This window comes from Hyla sarda, chromosome 5 (genome assembly GCF_029499605.1).
Source record: "Hyla sarda isolate aHylSar1 chromosome 5, aHylSar1.hap1, whole genome shotgun sequence".
NCBI classification, from domain to species: domain Eukaryota; kingdom Metazoa; phylum Chordata; class Amphibia; order Anura; family Hylidae; genus Hyla; species Hyla sarda.
Window position 1 is genome coordinate 215106384 of NC_079193.1, and position 26947 is coordinate 215133330.

At 42.4% G+C, this 26947-nt stretch overlaps 1 protein-coding gene across 6 annotated transcripts in view; it reads right to left on the minus strand.

The window, feature by feature from the left end:
- Nucleotides 1–17352: 17352 nt before the first annotated feature.
- The window catches only part of F13A1 (coagulation factor XIII A chain), a 151408-nt gene continuing 141813 nt past the window's right edge, over nucleotides 17353–26947 (minus strand). For all 6 annotated transcript variants that reach the window (XM_056518479.1, XM_056518478.1, XM_056518482.1 and 3 more), the window contains one exon: nucleotides 17353–20022. In XM_056518479.1, coding sequence (XP_056374454.1) covers nucleotides 19872–20022 — 151 coding nt within the window. In that variant the 3' untranslated portion in view covers nucleotides 17353–19871. The remainder of the gene's footprint in view (nucleotides 20023–26947) is intronic.

Consider the following 26947-nt stretch of genomic DNA (forward strand, 5'->3'; position numbering starts at 1 on the left):
TTTTCTTTTTTTTTTTTTTTTTTTTAGAAAAAGCAACACACAATTGTCCCTGTAGTATGCTGTTTTGATGCATAGTATTTTACTTGTTAGAACTAGAGTTTACTTGTTAGAACTAGAGATGTTTATTTATTTATTTTTAACGTGAGCAAGGTAGCTGAGACAATGGTCAGCCATTTTGGAGGTTATACAATATTGTCTACTGTCAGTCAAAAGGGTTAGAAGTACAAACTCTCTACTGCCTTGAGGTTCTTTGCCCCCTATAATTTCTCTGTGTCTGTCAAGCTTGTACATGCTTCTCCCATAGGCATACCTCTGCACCATCTGTGTCTTGTTTGTGTCTTTGTTTGTACTTATATCCTTTCTAGTATGCTCTTGGGAATAGGTTTACTTTTTGTAGAGTCATTTGATATGCTTATCTTGTACAAGCCCAGATGTGTTCACTGTATGGTAATGGATGATAAATGGCATACAGTATATTTTAAAGAAAGTATTGTAATATTGTTGCTAGCCGGTGCAATAGTTGTGGTGTTGCTGGTTGTTGGGCTAACCTTCAGGACTCCATTAATGGTCCGAGGTACTGTATATTGAGTTACATTAGGTTTACATGCTTTTTTATAGAAAATAAAAAAAATGATTACATGTGGTTTTATTGTACCAGCTGCTTGCTCTATTATTTACACTACTTATCATTGAAGTTGCGACAAGCCGTAAGGTTATGCAAATCTAGAAAGCAGAAGGTGTCCCTAAGATCAGAAATGCTGAAATATACAAGTACCTAGCTTCAATCTGTGAAATGTGGGAGGGGCTTGAATGGTATAAAAGCCAGGTCAAAAGCACAGTTTTTCAGCCACATGAAACCTCATAAATTGGATTAAGGCAGAACAGTGTGATTGTGGGATACCTCCTGTTCATTAATGTGCCAGTTATAGCAGCTTGACACTGGAGAGACTTGGTTTATCAATCATACAGATATCTATGCGTGTAGGTAAAGGTGTCAGCAGTGTTCAATGTTGCGTGTCCCTGTGGTTGGGAAAGCAACAACAAACTGGAATGACAGCAAAAATGTGCCCAGAAGCAAACCTCTGCACGGTAAAATCATCAGGTTAGAAGAATAGTGCTTAAAGGAAAACGGTCACCTGTTCACCCACAATAAACCCGATACACAGGAGACCGATGCATGGGTTTCTGACCTATATACGTACCTGCAGTCGATTGCTTGGTCCCTCTGAAGTTTGGCTTCTTCCAGTGCTGAACTGCATGCTGGAGGCGGGCCTTCTGGCTGGATTCGGTTATTCATTGGCGCTGGTCACGTGAGCGATTGTGTCTACTGAGCGCTCATGTGACCAGCACCGATGAATATTCAAATCCAACCGGAGGGCCCGGATCCAGCGCGCAATTCAGCACTGGAAGAAGCTGAACTTCAGAGGGACGAGGCGCCGGACTGCAGGTACGTATATAGGTCAGAAACCCTGCATTGGTCTCCTGTTCACCCGCACTATAACCTGGTGTATCGGGTTTAGTGTGGGTGAACGGGTGACCGGTTTCCTTTAAAGATCCATTCTGTACTGTACTGTATACCAAGCCAAGGGCATTGAACAATGTCTACACAGACTTTCAGGCGATGCTTACATGACACAGAGCTACACAACATCCAGCTAAAAACGTTTCACTGCTGACTTCACACCAAGGCTCTCAAAGATTATGATGGTGCAGGGCAAAATGGCACTGGAGGCAATGCCAGGCCACATGCTACTCATTCTACTGTGAGCATAAACATGCTACCATGGCCTGCAGATTATGTCTGCTGAAAGTCGAATTACCCATGAAGGATTTTTTCAGCTACTGTGGCTAAAAGAACTAGTGTTTGGCACAACTGGCTGCATTTAGCTGGTCATTTCCACTGTATGCAAGTCCAATATATATATATATATATATATATATATATATATATATATATATTTTTTTTTTTGTTTTGTAGCCTGGTATGTTTTTTTTCAGGTCTTTGTAGTCTTGTAGTCTTACATGTTTTTTTTTTTTTTTTTTGTAGTCTGTCATGTTTTTTTCCCAGTCATTCGTACTTTTTCATTTAAATGATCATATAGGACTTTAATTGGACATGTGCCGATCTAAGTCTCAGGTGTGGGGCTAACCTTAGCAATAAACATACATTTTTAAAATATGCTTTATTGCAAAATTGTATGATAACACTCAAGATTATTTACTTGGTTAGCATTCTCACAATATGCCAATTGTCAATTTCAGAAAATGTATGATATCATTCTTTTGTCCCATAGTTAAAGGGGTTATCCACCATAAGGTGATTTTAGTACATACCTGGCAGGCAGTAATGGACATGCTTAGGAAGGATCTGCACTTGTCTTGTGGCTAAATGGTGTGAGATTACCATAACACTGTGGCTAGCTTTTTGTGAACTGGTATTTTCTGTTTGAGTTTTCTTTTTTTTTTTGGACTACAAATCCCATAATTCCATTTTCCTCCCTCCCACACTTCAGCCACCCAACCCATTGAAACATAAATGAGCTGCATCCATTCAAAATACCTGTGGTTTTCAATCAGGGTGCCTACAGCTGTTGCATTAGTTGCAGATTGATCTTGTTCCCGCCATGCGATCGCTCCACCCATTGAAGCAGACAGGCTCCCTGTCATCAGCTCACTAATGAATCAGGTCTCGACCGCATTGCAACCTGGAAAAATCCGAGACAACAGTAATTTTGTATGCTGTTAAAAATAAATATTGGGGTGAAAATCACAGAGGAATTGTGAGAAAACCGTCACACACAGGTACAGATACTATGTTATGAACTACACTAACTTTACAGCCCCTGTAGCATAGTCAAATAAAAAGGAATCATGAAATACCCCTTTAAGGTTATATTTGTGTTTTCCAAATGTGTGAAAATTGTCCTACTGGTGTAATAGTCCATAGAGACCCCTAATGCCTAGCTCTACAATAGAATTTTGAAAAAAACCTTTTGGGGTATTAAAGAATGCCATACTCATGCCTCACTCAAACCTGTCTAATGATCATCCATACACAATCATCTTGTTTTACAAAACACGACAATTTCGATACTACAAAATACTCTGGTGCTGGTGAAAGATAGTCATTTGTGCACTGATCTTTTGCAGGCCGCTAATGTGAATAGGTGGTTCTGCATCACAATGAACCTAATTGAACAGAGAAAATGCATTGATTTCCCATTCCCCTTTCTCTCAAGCCTACAGGACTTGTGCAGTGGAACTCTTCATCCTTGCTGACTAGCAGACAGTTAAAGTGGAAAACAAATGTAACCATTTTAACCTGTGTGTGTCAGAACTTCACCTAATCTCTGCTGGCCGGGCAGCTGTAAATGCTCATGTCAATTGTGAGGAGACGGCAGACTTCCTTCCTGTCAATCTAGTCATAGACTGCATTATTAATATGCTACAATGCAAACATAGCAATATCCTTATAACTTGACTAATTTTATATGTATGTTTGACTGCAATATCATTGCTCTGTATTTTTTTCCTGCTGTTAGCATATAACGTCCATAGGTAGTGTGGACTCACTTATGTATATTGTATGTATGTGTATTGTAATAATCATGCATGGGAATTTGGATGCAGATTTACCACAGACTTCCTGCGGATTGGAGCCTTTGCAATGGTGTGTATTCTAAAGAGGTAAAATCCTAAACTATCATTACAAATTTTAATCCAAATCTGCATAGATGCCAAGTTTGCTGTGGATTAGTCTGTGTTGTAAAATTACTCCGTGTGTCAAACCACCCTTAAAGAGGAAGTCCGATTTAGGCTGTACATGTTTAACTCCAGCTCTCCATAGAGAAGCATGTAGGGCATGTGCTGACCCCTGCTCCCTACACGATTGAGCCAGAGTACTGTGTAGGAGATCGCAGAGGGTCCCGGACACTTATCCCCTATCCGTTGGATAGGGGATACATTTTCCTAAACTGGAGTACCCCTGTATGGCTTTCAGCTTTGTTTTACACTGTGGTTTTTACAGTTTTTTTTTAATATATGAAAAATACATTTTGAAACATCAACTTTGCTAAGCCCTGGTAGAAATACTATATGTTTTCTATTGATTAAACCCAGAAAATACACGTAACTTGGCCGAAAATGCATATTCCAGGTCTTAATGCTTTTAATGAGTATTTATGTTAAAATACTCACCCCACTGCTTTGCCCAGCTTGCTAGGTATTGTATTGTATGTGATATCTTTTATGGGCTCGTTCTGGTGTCAGTCTGCTGGGATTTGTAGTGCACCAACTGTAATGCAGATGACTGAAGGCCACTGTCTGAGGTCAATCTTCTGTTTAATGCTTTGCTCAGCTTAGCGGCTCACTTATTTCTAACCAGAACATTTATAATGTTCATATGGAGTGCTATGTTCCTACATGTGCAGCCACATTAGGTTGCAAGCTAAGCTCATGATGTCGGTAATGACATCACAAGGATTTCCTTGTCTACAATACTGACTACAATACTATCTTGTCCTCTGTCTTGTTGCATTCTAACTGCTCTCCTGGAGACAACTCTCAACTATATTCTACAGCAAATTCCATATCTCTAGGGTGAAAAAACAGGGGTTCTCTTAGAGTTTGCACCCCAGTATGGCCAGCACCAAATGGATTACAGTTCAGAGTCTGCACATTTCTGGTTGTACATACAAGAACAGCTAACAGAATACAGTTTGTAAGTAGTAAATTGGGGGCCTATTGTTAGAGTCAGAAAATACCTGTAAATTTAGGGAACCAGGGAGGCGCATGCGCGCGGCTTACCTGAAGTGACGTGGGTGATGTAAGCTCCGCGCCAGTCTCACCTATCTAAGCCCTAATCAGCGCCCTAAAGGCTCCACACGCAGTGGTTTCAGTGCGAACTGGACCTGGTCATGCCCAGGAGGCAGCGGTCACGAAATAAGAACCTCTCTCAGCGTCTTTCTCAGTCCATTCCGGACTTTTTCAGAGCCTCCCCGAAACTCAATATGGTGGCGGCAGCCTCCCCACACCGCTCTGATATGGCGTCTGATGAAGAAGGGGAGCCGGACCTGGCGCAGATGTCCCCGGCAGATATGTTCCGCCAGATCAAGCAAATGTTCCAGTTGGAGCTCAGAAAAGCTGTCTCAGACTTTACGGCGCAGCTTCAAGAGCTGGGTCAGAGAGTCTCCGACAATGAAAACAAGTTGGACGACTTAGCAGAGGCCGTGGAGTCTGACCGCCGGGATATCGATACGCATGCAGCCAAGCTTGACGCTATCGAACTCAAACTTGAAGACCTGGAGAACCGCTCCCGCAGAGCCAATATTCGCATTCGGGGACTACCTGAGTCGGAGACTAACCTGAAATCTGCGGTCGACGCGATGTTCCAGGCCCTACTGCCGCAATATGAGCCCGAGCTTCTCCGTATGGACCGTGTCCACAGAGCCCTGGGTCGCCCGAGGTCCTCTGAGATACCGAGGGACGTGGTCCTCTGACTGCATTACCCGGAGGTGAGAGATCCCCTGCTCTTTGCCGCCCGCAACCTGACAGCGCTACCTGGCATGCCCGCTGAAGTGCGCCTCTACTCGGATTTATCCCCGTCCACGCTGGAAAGGCGCAGGACATTTTGCCACATCACGCTAGCCCTGGTCCGGGAGGGGGTGAAGTATAAATGGGGATTTCCATTTTCCCTCATCTGCCAACTTAAGGGACGCCCCTACCAATTTCGCTCCCTGTCTGAGGCCCAAACTGCCCTCACTAAAGAGGGTATCCCCTGGACTGCCCCGGAACAGCCTCCTGCAACCGACTTGCCTCGGAGGGGCCCCCGACCCGCCAAGTCCTGGACCAGTGTTCCTTCGACCCAGCGTAGATCAGAGCGGTGCCTGGGGATGGCCCCTGAAGGTTGACTTACCGATACCCGTGACCCCCTCTCACCTGGCGTCCTGAAGCCACCGATCCTAGAAGGGCTGGTGTGACTGGACTGATGTGACCTTCGTTTCCTTCAAGAGATGGAAGTAAGCGGAGCCGCTATATTATACGGCTTCGCTTTCCAGTTTGACTTTTTTCTGTTTGTTCAGTGTTTTGTTCGTGGTTTGATGTTGTTAATTTTTGTTAGTCAGTGGGTCCATGTGTTCTATGGTCTTTGTGTGTTTGTCCCGTCTCTGCATTGCCTGGTCTTTTGTCTTATGTGTAAGATAATTTCCCATAATGTCAGGGGATTTAATTCCCCCCCCAAACGGAGGAAAGCTTTCATAGATTATAGATGCTACCGCCCTGATATAATTTGCATTCAGGAGACTCACTTCTCTCAGTCCTCCTGCCCTAGCTTCCTCCACTCCCAGTACTCCCGGTTTTATGTCTCATCTTTTGTCTCCAAAAGCAGGGAGGTACTGATTTGTTTGAAAAATACGTTGCCATTCGAGGTGACCCGCGTTCATACAGACTCCGAGGGCAGGTATGTCTTGCTGTTGGGCACCATGTATAGTAAGCAGATCTGTTTACTTAACTCTTATGCTCCTAACTCTTCTCCTATTTCATTCTTTCTTTCTCTCTGTTCTTTACTCCTATCATACTCTTATGATGTTCTGGTGTGGGCAGGAGATTTTAATTTCGTCTACGATGGCGACTTAGACATGTCCTCCCCTAGTCCCTTAGGTAGGTCTAGAGCGTTGCAGAAAAGGTTGGTTTCGGCCTTCCATTCACTTCAACTTGCTGATGCATGGAGGGAGCACAATGGTCAAGCGAGGGGGTATTCCTACTATTCATCCTCCCAGAAAAATTACACTCGCATAGACTGGCTACTTCTCAACACCTCCTCTCTGCCGTGCCTTCTGTACGAGAGACACATTGCCTCTCCCTGGTCTGACCATGAGATGGTATGTGTAGAGCTGGATCTTATAGGTGGTCCTACCACACCTTTTACCTGTAGACTTAACGAGTCTATGCTGACTAACTAGACAGTTAAACGTTCTCTTACAGTGGATCTCACATTCTACTTTTCCACCAATGCTACTCCAAACTCAAACCCGATCTGGGTATGGTCTGCCCACAAGGCCTTCATTAGGGGAAGGCTCATATCGCTAGCCTCATACATGAAAAGAGGTCGCTCCCAACTTCAACATACACTACATAACAAGCTCTCTCGACTCACCCTGGCTCACCAGCGTGCTCCCTCTCTTTATCTCCACAATGCTATCCGGGATACCAGATTGCGACTGGATGCTGTCCTGTCCACCAGAGTGGAAAAAGCGCTTAGGTGGACTAAGGCCACATACTACCGCTACGCCAATAAGCCGGATAGGTTGCTTGCCAATATGCTCCGCAGCAAACAACGGCTTAATTATGTCCACACCATACAGTTGCATCCTGGTTCCCGGTTTTCCCACCCTGACAAGATTTACCAGACTTTTCACTCTTACTACTCTAAACTCTATTCTATCCCTGACCAGTCACCTACCTTTGCTCCCCATCTGAACTCTTTTCTTGACTCTACCTCCCTCCCTTCTCTCACTGACCCTGAGAGGAATCTCCTTAACTGTATCAGATACGATTGCGTCTCTGAAATTGGGGAAAGCCCCTGGCCCAGATGGGCTGTCTGCAATGTATTATAAGAAATTCTCCCCTATTCTAGTTCCCCATCTAGTTAACCTTTATAATAACCTTTTCAAGGCTCCCTCTTTGCCCCCTGAGTACTTAGATGCCCTTATAACTGTGATCCCCAAACCCCAGAAGGACCCATCCCTGGTCTCTAATTACTGCCCAATCTCCTTAATTAATTTGGATACAAAGATCTTAATGTCTATCCTGGCACGCAGACTGAACAGTATATTGCCCCGTGTTATTCACGCTGACCAAGTGGGCTTTATACCAGGGAGACAGGCGGCGGATAATATTAGAAAAGTATTGGGGGTTGTACATTGGGCCTCCTCCACTTCTACTCCTGTTATGCTATTGGCCTTAGACAAAGAGAAGGCCTTCGACTCAGTTTTCTGGCCATACCTTTGGGGGGTCCTCTCTAAAATGGGGTTCACTGGGCCGTTTGTACACCTTCTGCACCTGCTATACTTCAACCCTACGGCTTTTCTCAAACTCCCTACCTCTTCCCCCTCCCCGATTATAATTAAGAGGGGCACTCGCCAGGGATGCCCGTTGTCCCCTGCTCTTTTTGCTCTGGCGATGGAGCCCCTGGCGAGATCCCTACGAGCCTCCCCCACTGTGCTGGGGGTTACGATCAAGGACTCCATCCATAAACTTTGTTTGTTTACCGACGACCTCCTTCTCTCCCTGACACACCCCCTATCATCTTTACCTAACCTGTTTCGCCTACTCACAGACTTCTCGACTTGCTCGGGCCTCCGGATTAGTCCATCTAAGTCTGAAACACTCTATATACACGTTCCTCTCCATACGCAAAAGTTGATTTCCCTTAAATTTAACTTTCCCCCTCCAATGCCTACCCTGTCTTATTTAGGTGTTCGTATAACCCCGGCGGTTGCTTCCCTCTATGGTGCGAACTACCCGCCCCTATATAAATCTATCCGACATGATATCCGCACTTGGGACAGGCCATACTTATCATGGATCGGAAGAGTAAACACGGTTAAAATGGTGATTCTGCCTAAACTACTGTACCTGTTTCGCACTCTTCCAGTTCCGGTCTCGACGGCGGATCTCAAGTCCCTCCAGTCCGATATCTTTAGATTTATATGGAGATCCAAGACCCCCCGCATAGCGCGTAATGTAATGTACCTTCATAAGCGTTTAGGTGGTATGTCCGTCCCCAACTTCCAAAAATACTATTATGCTGCCAGACTGGGACAGATGGCCTGGTTCCTGGCAGATGGCGATACCCCCATTTGGGTTCACCTCGAATCCTCTCTCATCTCTCCCCACTCCTTCTCTTCCCTAATGTGATCTACTCAACCTGTTGCTAAATATGTCCCTTACTCTGCTCTTCTCACTCTTCATTCCCTTTCCATTTGGCGACTGGTCCGCTTTCGCTTTCACTTACAATCTTGCCCTCCTCCCCTCCTACCCATCCTCTGTAACCCTTTTTTTCCGCCTGGTCTAGCTCATTCCTCATTCCGTTGGTGGTCTTCACAGTCCCTGACTACTGCTCATCAATTCCATACTCGTGGGGTTCTGATGACAAAAGATGTGTTTACTCTACAATTCCATCCCCCGCCCTCAGAACTCTTCCGTACGCACCAGAACTTTTCCTTCCTACATTCTAATTTTCCTGCACGCACTATACCACAGTTGACTAGGTTTGAACGTCTTATGCTATATAGTCCTTCTAGACGAGGACTTCTAGCCATAGTATATGGTTTGCTAAATTCTCCCCCACCCGACACTAAACTGTCGTTCATGCTTCAGTGGGAGGCTGATTTCCATATGGAGATGTCTCTAGAGGAATGGAGGGAGTGCTGCGATACCTTGAGTAGAGGGAGCTGGCAAGTGTCTCTTACTGAGACGTCACTGAAAATATTACATAGGACGTATTATGTCCCCACGAGAATACATTCCATTTTCCCCAGTGCTTCTCCCTTTTGTTTTAGGGGTTGTGCCGATAGGGGAAGCATGCTTCATGTGTGGTGGACCTGTCCTCTCGCTAAAGCTTTCTGGACTTCTGTTCTTTCTATTCTTCGCTCTGTTCTCTCTTTTCGCTGTCCCCTCCAACCTGCTTTTTGTCTCCTCGGCAGACAGCCGCGCAGGATGCCCAACAGCCAGTTTAGATTAGCGTAATTCATACTACTGGCTGTGCGGATTCATATAGCAACATGCTGGAAGAGCCCAGTCCTGTCTATTGATAGAGTAGTTGATAGAGTTAATGATATTCTGATCTTTGAAAAAATTAACGCGGTTCGCGCCGACATGATGGCCTCCTATGAGAGGGTTTGGTCTCCTTGGATGTCATCCTCCTATTGTCCGGAGATTCGCCATACCTCATCTCTAACGTAATCACTGACAACACCCCTACTGTTTTATTACCCTGCTGTCTGTTTACGTCCACACATGTTTGACCCATGGACTTGTTTATTCTTTTGTTCATTTGATTTTGCCTTATTGTTGATTCGGGCTGCGTCCCGATACTTTTGCTTTACTTTGGTATTGCTACCTTCTTGCCTAATTCAATAAAATTGGTTGGTTTGACACTAAATTTAGGGAACCAGAATGTATTTACAAGTATTATCCATTCATGGAGCCTCCAGCTGTTGAAAAACTACAACTCCCATCATGCCCGGATGACCAGCAGTTGGAGGCACACTGGTTGGGAAACACTGCTATATAGTATGTATATTGACAGTAACATTTATTGAGGACTATGATTTAGGAAGACATTCGTATGTAATACCTTCCAGTCTGAAAATATTACATTTCAGTGAAATTCCATGGCTGAAAAGAGCTGCGGGTTTAATAAACTCTGCCGCACATTACTCTGAAACTTTGATGAAGTGCAATAATGATTTCTTAGAACAATCCCTTATGATCCAATAACAACATATTGAGAAAACTGTAAGTAAAGGATTTCTCTTTGGATTAATACATGTGTTCAGATACTTCAAAACTGGTGGCCAATCTATCAAATAAGTAGTCATTTTCTAAAGTATAAAAACAGAGGAAATAGCCAAATAGAATGTTAATGACTTGCAGACCAGAACAATGTAGCAACTTTATATGACCACATTCACTTTTCATTTTTTCAGTGTTTTTGTATTTTTCTCTGGCAACGTATACATATTTCTTGTAAACGTCTTATGTACTGAAAAATACATTAGTAAAAATGTTACACTATTATATGATTCAACTGGATCAACAGCAAGCAAGACTCATATATAATAGAACGGTTATGAAAAAAATATATACCTTAGCCTTAATATATGATATGTAAAAATATGATAGTCTTATATTAAATATAAAACATTGTTACAATGGATTTCTGTGGAATAGGTTAGATAATGGACTCTTCTGGGTTATACACTAGACTGGTATCCCTAAGGGTATGTTCACACTGAGGAATTGGAGAGAAATTTCCACAAGTAATTCTGCTCGCTTTTTCCTCTCCAAATCATTCAGCAGTGAAAACCCCCATAGAGCTGTGCAGAATTTCTGCCCCTCAGTTCACACTGAGGAATTTCCTCAAGCAGAATTCTGACAAGGAAGTATGTTCTGCTTGAAGAAAGAACATGTTCTTTCTTTCAGGCAGAATCAGCGTTGTTCTCCCATAGAGATCAATGTTATATATTTTTTTGAGTCAGAAGCATTTCCACGCGGAATCCGCACGGATTTCGCGCGGAGTTGGCGTGGAATTTGCGCGGAATTTCCGCATGAAAAAAGAAAAAATTTTATGAATAGAAATACTCGATACTCCTCCTCCACATGAAACCTGCATTTCCGCGCGAATTCAGTGTGATTTCAGTGCGAAATTCTGCGCAAAATCTCTGTGAGTTCTTGTGGAAAAGTAACAATATTTTGAGGCAGAAAATTCCTGCTTGATTTTCGCCCCAATTCCTCAGTGTGAACATACCCTAATATGGGCTTAACAACTAATTAGTGTATAGATGTATAGAACAGCTAGCCCGATTTAAAAGGGTACACTTATAAATCTGAATGTATTAGCAAAATGAATTATGTATTTTTTGCTCCTTTCTGACAACTTTTGTTTGCATTTTGTACATTTAACAAAACTACTTACATGTCACAGAGACATGCCGCAACTTTTGATTGGTTGGCATCTTAGTGTTCAGGCCCCTACCAATTATTAGAATTAGCAAGGAGAAGCATGTAGCTTGTGCGCTTCACTCCCCTGCCCATTTTATTTTTTTATGGATCTAAACGCTCAGACCTTGATTGATCAAAGGTTTTGACAGGGACACTTTAAACGCTGATTCCAGGCAAAAATTAATGGTAAGTGATTTCCTATGTAAATGAGAAAATATGTAGTGTTGCTCGCGAATATTCGCAATTCGAATATTATTCGCGAATATCGCATATTCGCGAATTCGCGAATTTCGCGAATATAGCGCTATATATTCGTAATTACGAATATTGTTTTTTTTTTTTGTTTTTTTTTTTCTTCACAGTACACATCATAGTATCACCCCTCTCTGCTTCCAGCTTGTGTGGTGTAAAGAAGGCTGTAATACTACTCTGTGAGACTGGCGTGCGATAATTCGCATATGCGAAAATTAGCATATGCTAAATTTCGCATATGCGAATTATCGCGTATGCTAATTTTGTATATGCAAATTTTCACATATGTTAATTTTCGCATACGTGAATTTTCAAATATGCAAAAATAAAACGAGGAGATAACGAATATGCGAATATTCGCGAATATATGACGAATATTCGTCCATATATTCGCGAATATTCGCGAATTCGAATATGGCCTATGCCGCTCAACACTAAAAATATGTTATCCATGACTCATAGTCAGATTGAAATATTAATTCAAAGTTAATACATAAAATTTATATCCCCTTCAGTGAGGTTAAAGTGGACATATCAGTACATGGTGGTAAATTTAGGATGTGTACCAGTAACGCCCTTGGTCCCAGACATACCCAAAGAACCCTGTGAGGTTGGACAACTTACCTATTTGTTTTGGTAGGTACTGTACTCTGCCATCTCCAGATAGTGTGGGTGTTCTCTATGGGAGCTAATAAACTGGATTAGGAAGCAGGAGCCATAGCAAAATCTGTAGTTGCCTAGCAAAGGTTGCTCAATGTCTTTCAGAAAACACGCTATGAAGAAGCACAAGGTCCCACAAGAAAGCAGAATCAGGTCCGTCACAGTCAAAGTCCCTATGGTCATCCTAAAACAAACAAGATTTACAATCTAGAAAATGCAAACACTAGAACTAGCACTAGACAATCTGTTCATTGCCAGTAAAGTTAAATAGCAATAGAAATTGGAATTTTGTGTATAAGAATTGGAATTCTGTATCTTTAGTGTCCACATAAGACTAACCTACACATACATATTAACTGATTAGTTTTTGGACTTAATAGAACAATATAGCCACATGTGTACACTGTGTAAAACCAGCTAATATGTAAGAACCTATTACATACACTGTAACTCATACACTCCACTCCTCCTTCAGCAGCTGTGGTGTCTTCTGTTGTCCAGTCTTTAGTTTGTGCCCATGATAAAGGTGAATTCCCTGTTTCAACCTTCTGTGAATTTACCTTTGCTTTTATGCCCTGACTAATCTCCAGTCTGTGGATTTTGTACTGCGCCACTGTCTAGGTTTTACCCTTGTCTGTACTGGCTTTGTTTTGTGTTTCATCTTGCACTTTGTTGCCCTCTTGGTTCTGACTCCTGGCTTGTTGCTGTTTATTCTTTGTTGATTTTATACCGTATTTGCGAGTGTGTTATTGTCTTTGAATGTTTGACACCTCATGACGCTCTGATACTTGATCTAGCGTAGGGACTGTCACCCAATTGAGGAGCACTGTTTAAAGTTAATCATCCATGTAGGTAGGGACAGTGGTAGGGGTAAGTCCTAGTCTACACTGATCCCAACTGGATGTGACAGAACCATTTAAGTTTGAAAAATAGATATGTTGATTTTCATTTGGAGATACTAATAAAAAAAATACAGACTTTTGAAAATAAATAAACATAAATGCGTAAACTATTGGAATTAGTTTAAGCAAATTTGATTTGTATATGTCATGCTTTACTTATTATGTGTCCAGCGCCTTTGAATCCTGTCACTATATTGAAGGTTACTTTTGCATTCATGCTTTACTTATGGCATGATCATAATTAATATTTCCTATTTTATTTCTGGTTGTAAGGAGTATTTTCTTTTTCTTAGTTTTCAAATTCAGAGATGGGCTATAGCTTTTAGACATTGTATCCATGTGTATTGTATCCATATCTTTTATATACACAATTTATAGGCAGTATAAGGACTTGCATTTAGCTGTAATATGGCTCCATACAAACTCAAAGTTGTATGGGGCTTTATAACAACATCTATAGCCGTTTATGAGGCCCTATTATACCTCTGCACATCTCTATTCTCATCCAGAGAGTTTTTCTTTTAGGTCAGGGTCACACCGGCACATCTGCAGCATATTTCACACTGCGGATGCTCCGACGGCAGTCGCAGAGGGACTGCAGGGTGAGCTCTCGGCTGAGGCCAGGTAGCTCTGTGTGTCTGCTCGTAGCAGCAGATTTTCCACTGCAGAAATCCATCACTACCAGGGAACACACAAAGCTACCCGTCCTCAGCCTGGAGCTCGCTTTACAGGTCCTCTTGACTGACGTTGGCGCATCCATTGCGTGAAATAGACTGTGGATGCACCCTGTGTGACCCTGCCCTTAGATTACACATGAATACAACAAGAAAGAATGGTAGTATACTCAATAAAATGCCACATTCTAGAGGTATTCTTTAACATAGTGCCATACAGAGGCCCCATACATCAGCACATATAGTGTGTGTGGCTGCACAGTACAGTATAGGCCCGATAAGCACCAATTAATCATTAAAAGGAAGGAAAAACAGCACTGTCCATGATATTTAGATTAATACTACTATTAATGAGGAATAAAGCAAGCCCTTCCATCATATTATATACATTCTGTGACGTTAAAATGTTGGTATAATCTATGAGCATGCCATGAATCTGTTGCAGCAGGGCAGATCAGCGTGAAGGCTGGGCTATTTACTATCACCTGACAGCTGTTTAGAATGCTAATTTACATCAAACTGCAACAGACATAAGGTAAATTGACTTCACAACATTCGTCTTGGTTGTAATATTACTAGTTTTAGCCATTTCTTATTCTTGTCGAAGCCCTTGGTGTGCTATGTTTCTCCTTGTAAAAAAAAAAGAAGTTCATAGGAACAATCTTTTTTCTAACTTTTTTTTCTCATTTGGTAGAAGTTCATCTTCATAAATGACAAAAACTGACAAAATGTGCAAATAAACAACAGCCTCATTTCAAATCTGATACTGTTACTGCTGAAATGACGCCATATCACTGCTGCTGCACAAAGATTTCACAGCCTGGTTTAGCTATTACTACTTTTTGTAGCAGTAAGGTATAATGCAAATTTCTACCAATGATTAAATGGATAAAATGCATGATATATTCTGCATGCAATTCTGTCCTACCAAAATACCTACTGTATACTGTATATGAGGCCCCTCGACAAGTAACATTATTGTAAAAAAAAAAAAAAAAAAAGATCATTTTAGGAATGTCCAACCTCAACCTATGAATAGCTACAGCACTCAGGTTTTCCAGTAAGGCCATGTTCACACGATGGAATATCCGAGCGGAATCCGGAAGAAAACACGTGCACATTCCGCACATTTGCACAGTCCAGAGGGCGTTAGGACCACCCGGAAATGCGCCATCTCATAGATGGCAGTGCATTTCTGAGCGAAATCAGCAGAACAAATAAACAAGTCTATTCTTTCTGTGGACGTCGAAATTAGGATTTCCACAGCAGAAGCATCTGCTAACAAAATTCTGCACAGTGGACAGTGCAGCAAAATCCCATTGAAATCAATGGGACTCTGAAGCTGAATGTCTGCGGAATATTCAAGTGGAATTCCGCACAAGTGGACATTCCACCATGTGACATTCCGCCATGTGGACATACCCTAAGAATGGGTTCACATGGCCGAAAATGTTCAGACCGTCTGCCTGGAAAAAACTTGCGGGCATTCTGCACATTGCACACTCTGGCGGGCACTAGGCCTGCTCAGAAATCTCATAGACGGCAATGTATTTCCGAGCGGAATCTGCAGAAAGAATAGACAAGCCTATTCTTTCTGTGGACAGCAGAATCAGAGTTCCACCCATATGCACAGAGCAGCAGAATCCAATTGAAATCCGCACGGACATTCACCTTAAAGGAAAACTGTCAGATATTTTCTCCCGCACTATCCACAGTACTGGTGGATAGTGCGGGTGACGCTGATTAAAACGAGCCCTACCTTACCCGGATATGCCCGGCCGTTCGCCCGCAATTGTGGTTTTATTCTATGTGTATATCTTGCTGTAACTGGCACGGGCGGTGCTTCTGCAGCTTACTGACACTGACGTCAGCGCCGCTTATGAATATTCATCCCCCCTCCCTCCAGTTAGGAGCGGCGAAGAGAGGTAGAACTGGAGGGAGGGGGGATGAATATTCATAAGCGGGGCTGATGTCAGTTTCAGTTAGCTGCAGAAGCCCCGCCCGTGCCAGTTACAGCAAGATATACACATAGAATAAAACCACAATTGCGGGCGAACGGCCAGGCGGATCGGGACGAGGTACGGCTCGTTTTAATCAGCGTCTCCCGCACTATCCAGTAGTGTGGATAGTGTGGGAGAAAATAATGACAGTTTTCCTTTAAGGGTATGTTCACTCAGCCAACTTGTCTATTCTTTTTTTGTGGATTTCGCTCAGAAATGCATTGCCATCTATAAGATGCTACATTTCCGAGTGTTCCTAGCGTCCACCGGAACATTCAAATGTGCGGAATGTTTTCCGCATGTTTACTCGTGCAGACATTCCGCTCATTTTCCACCATGTGAACATGGCCTAACACTCTTTTCTGGTATATTCACAGGATATGCCATTGGAGGGTGCGTTCCCACCAGGCATATAAGCAGCGTATTTCACGCTGAGCAAAATTTCTGGCAGCAGCCCTATGTATGTAGTGAGTTTTGGAGGGGGGGGCCGTGTGCCGGCATCACTGTGACGTGCGGCTCCGCCTCCAAAACTCACTGCACACATAGGACTGGCGCCGGAAAGCCCTGTGTGTTTAGTGAGCAAGGAATACGCAGTGTATTTCCCGCTGCTGCCATAAATTTTGCGAAGCGTGAACTACGCTGCATATACGCCCAGTGGGAACGCACCCTTAAAGCGTAATTGCTGGAGATCTGACAGTTTAACCCTGTCACGATCTCAATGACATCGGGCTTGGAAAAACATTGCATGCACAGTCACTTTCCATTATATTCTTTGGGGGATATGGAAATAGCTTAGTGAACATACTAATGTGTAGTTATTAGATCTTGGTAGATATATTGATTCCAAGAACACCTGAAAGTCTTTACTAATTGTCCCCATTTAAGACACATACGCTCTTTACACACAGTACGACAGACTCAAGGGTTGCAATAAGGGACCTTGGATTCTGTATAGATTGTGTATAAGGGCATGCTGGGAGTTGTAGTTTTGCAACAGCTGGAGGCACACTGGTTGAGAAACACTGCTGTAAAGGCTCAACTTTATATAGAGCAAAGCGATCTGTAAGGTTAAAAGGTGTAGAATATTGTTTCACAATTAAATCTTTATATCATTTATATTGAAATATGCTTTATTTCCAGTATTTGAATAAAGATTACAAAAAGTTAAAAGCAAATAAAACGTTTTTCATCATAGAGTGAATACATTGGAATACATGTGTGCATTTATAAAGGATGGTTGGGTTAAGGCTACAGAGTAAACAAACTGGACTAAGACAAAACTAATACAAAATGAATGAATAGGATTGCTAGATACATATATGATGCCATGGCATGGAAACCATTCTGGTATTTGTTCATTTCTAGTCAAACATGGAGAAGAGATGGGTACAGACTTGTGTAGTCAGCTTATGCCCTGTATATTTTTGGCGTGCATGCATGTTTTCTTACATATAAATCTCACTTTGAAACCACAGGGATCTCCATTTAAATTCCATGTGTTTCTATCCATATCATGAATATAAAAAAATTTCTATGTCACTTTTTTTTCCCCTTAGAAAAGCCAAATAAGAGCAAATATGATTTGAGGTTTTTTTTCTGTCTTTGTGTACATTATGGGTACGTTCCCACGAGCTGATCCCCAGCGCGTATAATGCTGCGGATCTGCCTGCTCGGAGTGGCAATACGCCGCTACAAGCAGACACATGGCGATGTGTGAAATACTCGCACATCGCGGCAGCTCTCGGCCTGGCTCATAGAGCAGGGGGAGCTTCCGCGGTGTGTGCGAGTACACCACGCATGCGCAACGACTCGCACATCACTTCAGTGTGTCTGCTTGTAGCGGCGTATTGCCGCTCCGAGCAGGCACCCGTAAAGGCAGCATACAGCGGGCCTTCAGCGGCAGATACGCAGCGTAATACACGCTGGGGATCCGCTCGCGTGAACGTACCCTAAAAAAGGATAAACATTCATGTCTACGGGAGGGGGCACGACAGCTGTGGTCGAGTGATCACAGCCGTCACGCCCCCTCCCATAAACAGGAATGGAGGGGGTGTGATGTTAACGCCCAAAACCGCCTTTAAGTACATAAATGTTTAGAATGCCGTGGTGCTGGGCCGGAGATCGTGGGGCGTCCCAGCGGTCAGACCCCGAACCCCCCCCCCCCTTGGATGAGGGATAATATGTCTAGGGGCGGAGTACCCCTTAAATATTGAAATAGCCACTGTCATTTGGAAAAACTTTTGACAGATCCTAGCGACATATCCAAAAATTTGGATGGGTGGTGGTCTGAGTGTTCAGACCTCCACCGATCAGGAGAATGAATTTCGCTCCCAGCATATTCTCTTCCAGCTCCGTGTCACTTGATCAAGATAAACTCACAATGTAAGTGGAAGGAGAATGTTTTGATCATGTAATACAGAGCAGGGAAAGAAGCGTGTGAAAGTGTACATTTTTTGTCTCATTTTCCTGATCGGTGGAGGTCTAAACGCTCAGATCTCGCGAGGACATGTGAAAAGTTTTCCCAAATGACAGGTGCTCTTTAGGGGTCTATTCACACGTACAGTATTCTGGGCAGATTTGATGCGCAGGATTTTCTGCTGCAGATTTCAATGTAAACTGAATGACTTGAAATCCTGCAAATCAAATCTGCGCAGAATACTGTACGTGTGAATTGACCCTAAGGCAGCATTTCTCATCACCCTTAACATTTCTTAATATAAGGTACCTCATCATTATTGGGTTATTTTGATGTCTGTGCTGGCTGCAGGTGCACTAGAGAAGAAGCTGAGGGGAACAACTATTTCTTGTGTCAAATGTTAAAGGGAACCTGTCATCAGTTTTATGCTTCCCAAACCACGGGCAGCATAACACTGGTGCAGGAATTGCAGCGCTTGAGTGATGCATCTTTCCCGATTCACTGCTAGGGAGAGACACGTCACTTAAGTTGACCGAGCGGGCGGGTGCTACCGGAACTGCCCCGAGAACTATTTACTCAGGTGTCATTTTTTAACTATGATTACTCTGAAAAGCACCAGTTTGGGCAGCATAAAAATTCTGCTAATGCATGAAAAATATCAATATTGGTTGCATTTGTGTGATAGATGCTGCATTATTTCCATGGATGTGGTTTTATTTTTTTCAAATTTTTTATTTTCTTCAATAAAAAAAATTAAGTTTACAGGTCTCTTTAATTCAGGCTGTCAGATTTGTTTCAGATTTGGATCCTGATTTGGAAATGTTCTGATTGTCTGTGATTGCCCATGCAAAGTATGTTCAGGGGCAGGGACTTTTTGTTAAGGGGAGTCCCTGCTCCTGCACAATAAATTGAGCAGATTGGAACTGTGCAGGGCACCCAGCCCAGTGAATGCAGTAAATGGATACATACAGCATCACAGCTGACCACTGGGCCATTCACTTTACAGGAGCAGGGACAAAACAATTCAAAATGAATTACAGAGAGTACAGATATTTTTTTGTGGAATTCAGATTGAATCCAATTCATGCCAGATCGAATAGCTCATGTCTAGTTAGCACAACACAAAGGTAATATGACAAATGTATAGGTATATATCTTGTAGTGGGTAATGGCTTTGTTTACTAATATTTCTAATGATTTTTATTTTTGGTAAATATATGAATTGGAATACAAAATGCTGTTACTAATAGCCTCCAGGTAAGATCTCCAAGTCCAGCTCTCCATATACATGTCGAAGAGTTTCTGAATCAAGGGTTGCGATAAGTTTCCTCTTGCCTGCTACCCTTGGAGTACAAGTCTCTTCCCAAGTCACAGATGCATTTGCAAGGACTTCTCTGAAAGAATAAAATAATAGATGTGAGATTTGATGGTTCATGTTGCAAGATATATGGTAAACATGTTAACCGGATACATAGAGGTTTTTACAGTGAGGTTGTACCCTTAAAGAAAATCTGTCACTAGGATAGACCTTTTAGACTTAAAGGGGTATTCCAGTAAAAAACATTTTTCTTCATATTAACTGATTTCAGAGAGTTAAACAGATTTGTAATTTACTTCTATTAAAAAATCTTAATCCTTCCATTACTTATCAGCTGCTGAAGTTGAGTTGTTCTTTTCTGTCTTTTCTGCTGACACCTCTGTCTGTCTCAGGAACTGTCCAGAGTAGGAGTAAATCCCCATAGCAAACCTCTGCACTGGACAGTTCCTGAGACAGACAGAGGTGTCAGCAGAGAGCACTGTTGTCAAACAGAAAAGAACAACTCAACTTCAGCAGCTGATAACTACTGGAAGGATTAAGATTTTTTAATAGAAGTAATGTACAAATCTGTTTAGTTTTCTGTAGCCAGTTGATATGATGAAAAATGTTTATTTATTTGTATTTTTTTTACTGGAATACCCCTTTAAGGAATTCAACAGCTTCTGGAATTGGCATTCTAAGAAAGCATTTTAGGTTACTGTGATTCCTATGGGAAATGAATACAGAGATTAATATATCTTCCAGTAGAGGGTCAGGCAGGTTTTTTACTATTTCGGGTGACTGCTTTTCGAAGGGTCAACTTAACTTGACTTATACTTTTGGGTATAGAGTGTTTAATTGACTTGATGGCTCTGTTTAAACTCCATCAGATGCTGTATGGTGGCAACATATAGCAGTACAAAGACTATGGCCACGGAGTACAGCTCAGCTATGAATTTACTTAGAGGGTCCATTGATTATTAGGTTTATTATGGCTCAATAAAAGGGTATTACATTTTGTATTTAATCACATCATTATTATTCAGACAAAATTATTATTTTAGTTGCATTATTATTATTTAGTAGAAGACAGAGCTGTATGCATATACAACTTCATCATTATTTTAAAAATTCAGTATTGAAAATGAACCAATGTTTGCATTTTAAAAATGGGAACTGGAATATTTTTTTGGGGTCAAAGGGTAGAATTACTGCCTGATGGTCAATGGTGTCCTGTGCACCCATCACTTAAAGGGGTACTCTGCCCCTAGACATCCAAAAGATATCCCATGATCTCCCTGCTGCACCCGGCATTCGTTTAGAGTGTCAGGTGCAGTGCCGGAGGCTCTAGACGTCACGGTCGTGCAGCACTCATGACATCAAAGCCACGCCCCCCTCAATGCAAGTCTATGGGAGGGGGCGTGACAGTCGTCACGCCCCCTCCCATAGACTTGCATTGAGGGGGCAAGATTGAGGGGATAAGATGTCTAGGGGCGGAGTACCCCTTTAATGCTAAAATGCTGAAACCAATGCGCCATGCTGCTTTGACTTTGTAATGCTCTATAATGTAAACACATGATGATATATTTATTAAGAGAAAGAAATAAAAATTATTGGTGAAAAACCTTTTTAAGTTTTTATTTGGGGATCAATGTATTCATTACATCTTTTAAACAACGTAAGTACATTAACAGCATGAAATTTAGGCAACAACAACCACCAAGGGCATTACACTGGGCAAAATGATGGGACAATTATCAAACAACTTTTACCAATTTTCTGGCATACTCACATTAAAAATGAAGATAAGCGGAATATTAAAGTAGTACTCCTTTTTTTTAACTCAACTGGTGCCAGAAAGTTAAACAGATTTGTAAATGACTTCTATTAAAAAAATCTTAATCCTTCCAGTACTTATTAGCTGCTGAATACTACAGAGGAAATTATTTTCTTTTTGGAACACCGAGCTCACTGCTGAATCTCGAGCACAGGGCTCTTTTTTTTTTTTATGTTTCAAGAGGCTTACTCACCACAATCAAACCATCACCAGTAGACGTACCATAGGGCTGGATATTGAAAAGTATTGTTATCTTACTATTTGTAAGCTTTACTTATTAAGGTATTAATATCATGAACATATACCCATAACACAGGAGGGGAAACACAAAGGGGAAATGAGTCACAAAAATGTCAGGTGGAGATGTGAGAAAAAGAGAGGTATAATAAAATATTTAATCTCTTTCATAAAAAAAGGTTTATATCCGAAAAAAAATGTTCTGCCTGGAAGTAAACAGTGATGAATACTTCAAGATAATATGCTGAGCCACCATAAGGCAGAGGTTATTTATCATCCTGAATACCTAGTCACAAATGGGATTATTATTTAAATAAACTGCTACTATCCTGTGAGTCTTCTCTTGCATTGAAAGTGCCTTAAGTTTTTTGTAAGAAAGGGAACTTAGATTCTTAAATGGGTAATAAACTGGGCATCCGGTCTACGCTCTTAGAATTCTCTTACAACATAAAGCAGACAGCTGCTTAACATAATGCTGTGTTGGTGTCATCACATATGGCCCCTGGACCACGAATGTACACGTGCTGCTTCCCCGATGTCAACACATCACAACATGTTGAACAGAAGAAAATGCAGATTTATGTGTGTGTGTGTGTGCGTGGGGGGGGGGGGGGGGGTATTACAGGGTTGCTGCAGACAGGTAGAACACTGCACCAAGGTGCTGGGAACACCCCCAGTGCACCAATAAGTTAATTTGCATATTATGAGTTTTATATATATCTCTATTTTTTTAAATCAACTGGTGCCAGAAAGTTAAACAGATTTATAAATGACTTCAACTAAAATGTTTTTATCCTTCCAGTACTTATTAGTTGCTGAATACAACCGAGGAAATTCTTTTCTTTTTGGATTTCTTTTCTGTCACGACCACAGTGCTCTCTGCTGACACCTTTGTCCATGTCAGGGACTGTCAAGAGCAGGAGAAAATCCTCATAGCAAACATATGCTGCTCTGGACAGTTCCTAAAAGGGACAGCAGAGGTCAGCAGAGAGCACTGTGGTCGTGACAGAAAAGAAATCCAAAAAGAAAAAACATTTTCTCTGTAGTATTCAGCAGCTAACAAGTACTGGAAGGATTAAGATTTTTTAATAGAAGTAACTTACAAATCTGTTTATCTTTTTGGCTCCAAGGACCCAGCCAATTTTCAGTGTAGGACCCGGCCATTTTTTGCACATCTGACCACTGTCACTTTAAGCATTAATAACTCTGGGATGCTTTTACCTTTCATTCTGATTCCGAGATTCTTTTTTTGTGACATATTCTACTTTATGTTAGTGGTAAATTTTTGTCGATACTTGCATCATTTCTTGGTGAAAAATTCCCAAATTTGATGAAAAAATTGAAAATTAAGCATTAAGCATTTTTTTTTTTTTTACTTTGAAGCTCTCTGCTTATAAGGAAAATAAATATTCCAAATAAATTATAAATTGATTCACATATACAATATGTCTACTTTATGTTTCCATCATAAAGTTGACAGGTTTTTACTATTGGAAGACATCAGAGGGCTTCAAAGTATAGCAGCAATATTCCAATTTTTCACAAAATTTTCAAAATCTAAATTTTTCAGGGACCAGTTCAGTTTTGAAGTGGATTTGAAGGGCCTTCTTATTAGAAATATCCCATAAATGACCCCATTATAAAAACTGCACCCCTCAAAGTATTCAAAATGACATTCAAAAGGTTTGTTAAGCCTTTAGGTGCTTCACAGGAAAAGCAGCAAATTGAAGGAGAAAATTCAAAATCTTAATTTTTTACACTTGCATGTTCTTGTAGACCCAGTTTTTTTATTTTTACAAGGGGTAAAAGGAGAGGAATCTACCTAAAATGTGTAACCCAATTTCTCTCGAGTAAGGAAATACCTCATATGTGTATGTCAAGTGCTCTGTGGGTGCACTAGAGGGCTCAGAAGGGAAGGAGCGAAGGAGAGTGAGTTTTTCTGAAATGGTTTTTGGGGGGCATGTCACATTTAAGAAGCCCCTATGGTGCCAGAACAGCAAAAAAAAAAAAAATACATGGTACACTATTTTGGAAACTACACCCCTCAAGGAACGTAACAAGGGGAACAGTGAGCCTAAACACCCCACAGATGTTTGACGACTTTGAGCTTTTGGAGAGAAAATTTGTCCAGAATTGAAGGCCACGTGTCTTTACAAAGCCCCCATAGTGCCAGAACAGTGGACCCCCCCTCCCACATGTGACCCCATTTTGAAAACTAAAGCCCTCACCGAATGTAATAAGGTGTGCAGTGAGTATTTACACCCCACTGGCGTTTGACAGATCTTTGGAACAGTGGACTGTGCAAATGAAAAATTACATTACATGAGGGGTGTAGTTTCCAAAATGGGGTCACATGTGGGGGGGTCCACTGTTCTGGCACTATGGGGGCTTTGTAAACACACGTGGCCTTCAATTCCGGACAAATTTTCTCCTTCTCTTCTGAGCATTGTAGTTTTCCCGCAGAGCACTTTACATCCACATATGGGGTATGTTCTTAATCAGAAGAAATGTGGTTACACATTTTGGGGGGCTTTTTTCCTATTTTCCCTTGTGAAAATGAAAAATTTAGGGTAACACCAGTTTCCCATCCTTTAATGAAAATTCTTCAAACACCTGTGGGGTGTTAAGGTTTACTATACACCTTGTTACGTTCCATGAGGGGTGAAGTTTCCAAAATGGGGTCACATGTGGGTATTTATTTTTTTTGCGTTTATGTCAGAACCGCTGTAAAATCAGCCACCCCTGTGCAAATCACCAATTTAGGCCTCAAATGTACATAGTGCGCTCTCACTCCCGAGCCTTGTTGTGCATCCACAGAGCATTTTACGCCCACATATGGGGTATTTTCGTACTCAGGAGAAATTGCATAACAAATTTTGGGGGTCTTTTTTTTCCTTTTACCGCTTGTGAAAATAAAAAGTATGGGGCAACACCAGCATGTTAGTGTAATTTTTTTTTTTTTTACACTAACAAGCTGGTGTAGCCCCCAACTTTTCCTTTTCATAAGGGGTAAAAGGAGAAAAAGCCCCCCAAAATTTGTAGTGCAATTTTTCCTGAGTACGGAAATACTCCATGTGTGGCCCTAAACTGTTTCCTTGAAATACGAAGGGCTCTGAAGTGAGAGAGCACCATATACATTTGAGGACTAAATTAGGGATTGCATTGGGGTGGACATAGGGGTATTCTACGCCAGTGATTCCCAAACAGGGTGCCTCCAGCTGTTGCTAAACTCCCAGCATGCCTGGACAGTCAGTGGCTGTCCAGAAATGCTGGGAGTTGTTGTTTTGCAACAGCTGTAGGCTCCATTTTGGAAACACTGCTGTACAATACGTTTTTCATTTTTATTGGTGAGGACACTGTAAGGGGGTGTATATGTAGTGTTTTACCCTTTATTATGTGTTAGTGTAGTGTAGTGTTTTTAGTGTAAATTCGCACTGGCGGGTTGACAGTGAGTTTCCCGCTAGGAGTTTGCACTGCACCAAAAAATTTGCCGCAGCTCAAACTTCAAGCAGGAAACTTACTGTAAACCCACCCGTGGGAATGTACCTTGTACATTCACATGGGGGGCAAACCTCCAGCTGTTTCAAAACTACAACTCCCAGCATGTACTGACAGTCCATGCATGCTGGGAGTTATACTAACCTTCAGTTAGGTTCTGTTACCTAACTCAGTATTTTCCAACCAGTGTGCTTCCAGCTGTTGCAAAACTACAACTCCCAGCATGTACTGATCGCCGAAGGGCATGCTGGGAGATGTAGTTATGCAACAGCTGGAGGTACGCAACTACAACTCCCAGCATGCCGAGACAGCTGTTTGCTGTTTGGGCATGCTGGGATTTGCAGTTTTGCAACATCTGGGTGGCTACAGTTTAGAGACCACTGCACAGTGATCTCCAAACTGTGGCCCTCCAGATGTTGCAAAACTGCAAATCCCAGCATGCCCAGACAGCAAACTGCTGTGTGGGCATGCTAGGAGTTGTAGTTTTGCAAGATCTAGAGCACCACAGTTTGGAGATCACTGCACAGTAATCTCCAAACTGTAGCCCTCCAGCTGTTGCAAAACTGCAAATCCCAGCATGTCCACACAGCAAACAGCTGTCTGGCCATGGTGGGAGTTGTAGTTTTGCAACATCTGGAGGGCTACAGTTTACAGACCACTGTGTAGTGGTCTCAAACTGTAGCCCTCCAGATGTTGCTAGGCAACTTACCGGCTTCCGTAGGATCCAGGGAGCGCATCGCCATCCTCTGCTGCTGCCGATCACCGCAGCCGCTTGCCGCCCGCTGCCGCCGCCGATGTGTAAGTGGACCTTCGGCTCCAGTCCTCGTCGGTTTCCCCGTTCTGCCCAGCCTACTGTGGGTGGGCAGAATCGGGCAACCGAAAGATAACCCCCCTGCCCCAGATCTGCTATTGGTCGTTGCTTTTAGATGACCAATAGCAGGGATAGGAGAGGTGGCACCCCTGCCACCTCACTCCTATCCCTTCAGGAGGATCGTGGGTGTCTTGGACAACCCCGATCCCCCTTATTTTCTGGGTCACCGGTGACCCATATGACCTGGAATTGCTGCAAATCGCGGGTGTGAATTCACAGGCGATTTGCAGTGATCGCCGAAATGGGGGGGTCTGATGACCCCCCTGGGCATTTGCGTGGGGTGCCTGCTGAACAATATCAGCAGTCACCCCGGTCTGGTCCCCGCCCGGCGCGCGGCGGGGACCAAATTTCCCATGGGAGTACAGGTACATCTTGGGTCCTTATGTACCAGGGTGTCAGGACACACCCGTACGCCCTGGGTCCTTAACTGGTTAAAGCTGCATTTCGGAGTGAATCATACACCATTTCAATAAGTAGGTCTGTACCTGATTCATGCTTCCCATGGTCTGGGCAGCATAATACTGATGACAGGTTCTCTTTAACAGTTTCCTACATTTCTATGTATAGGTATGTTGGTAA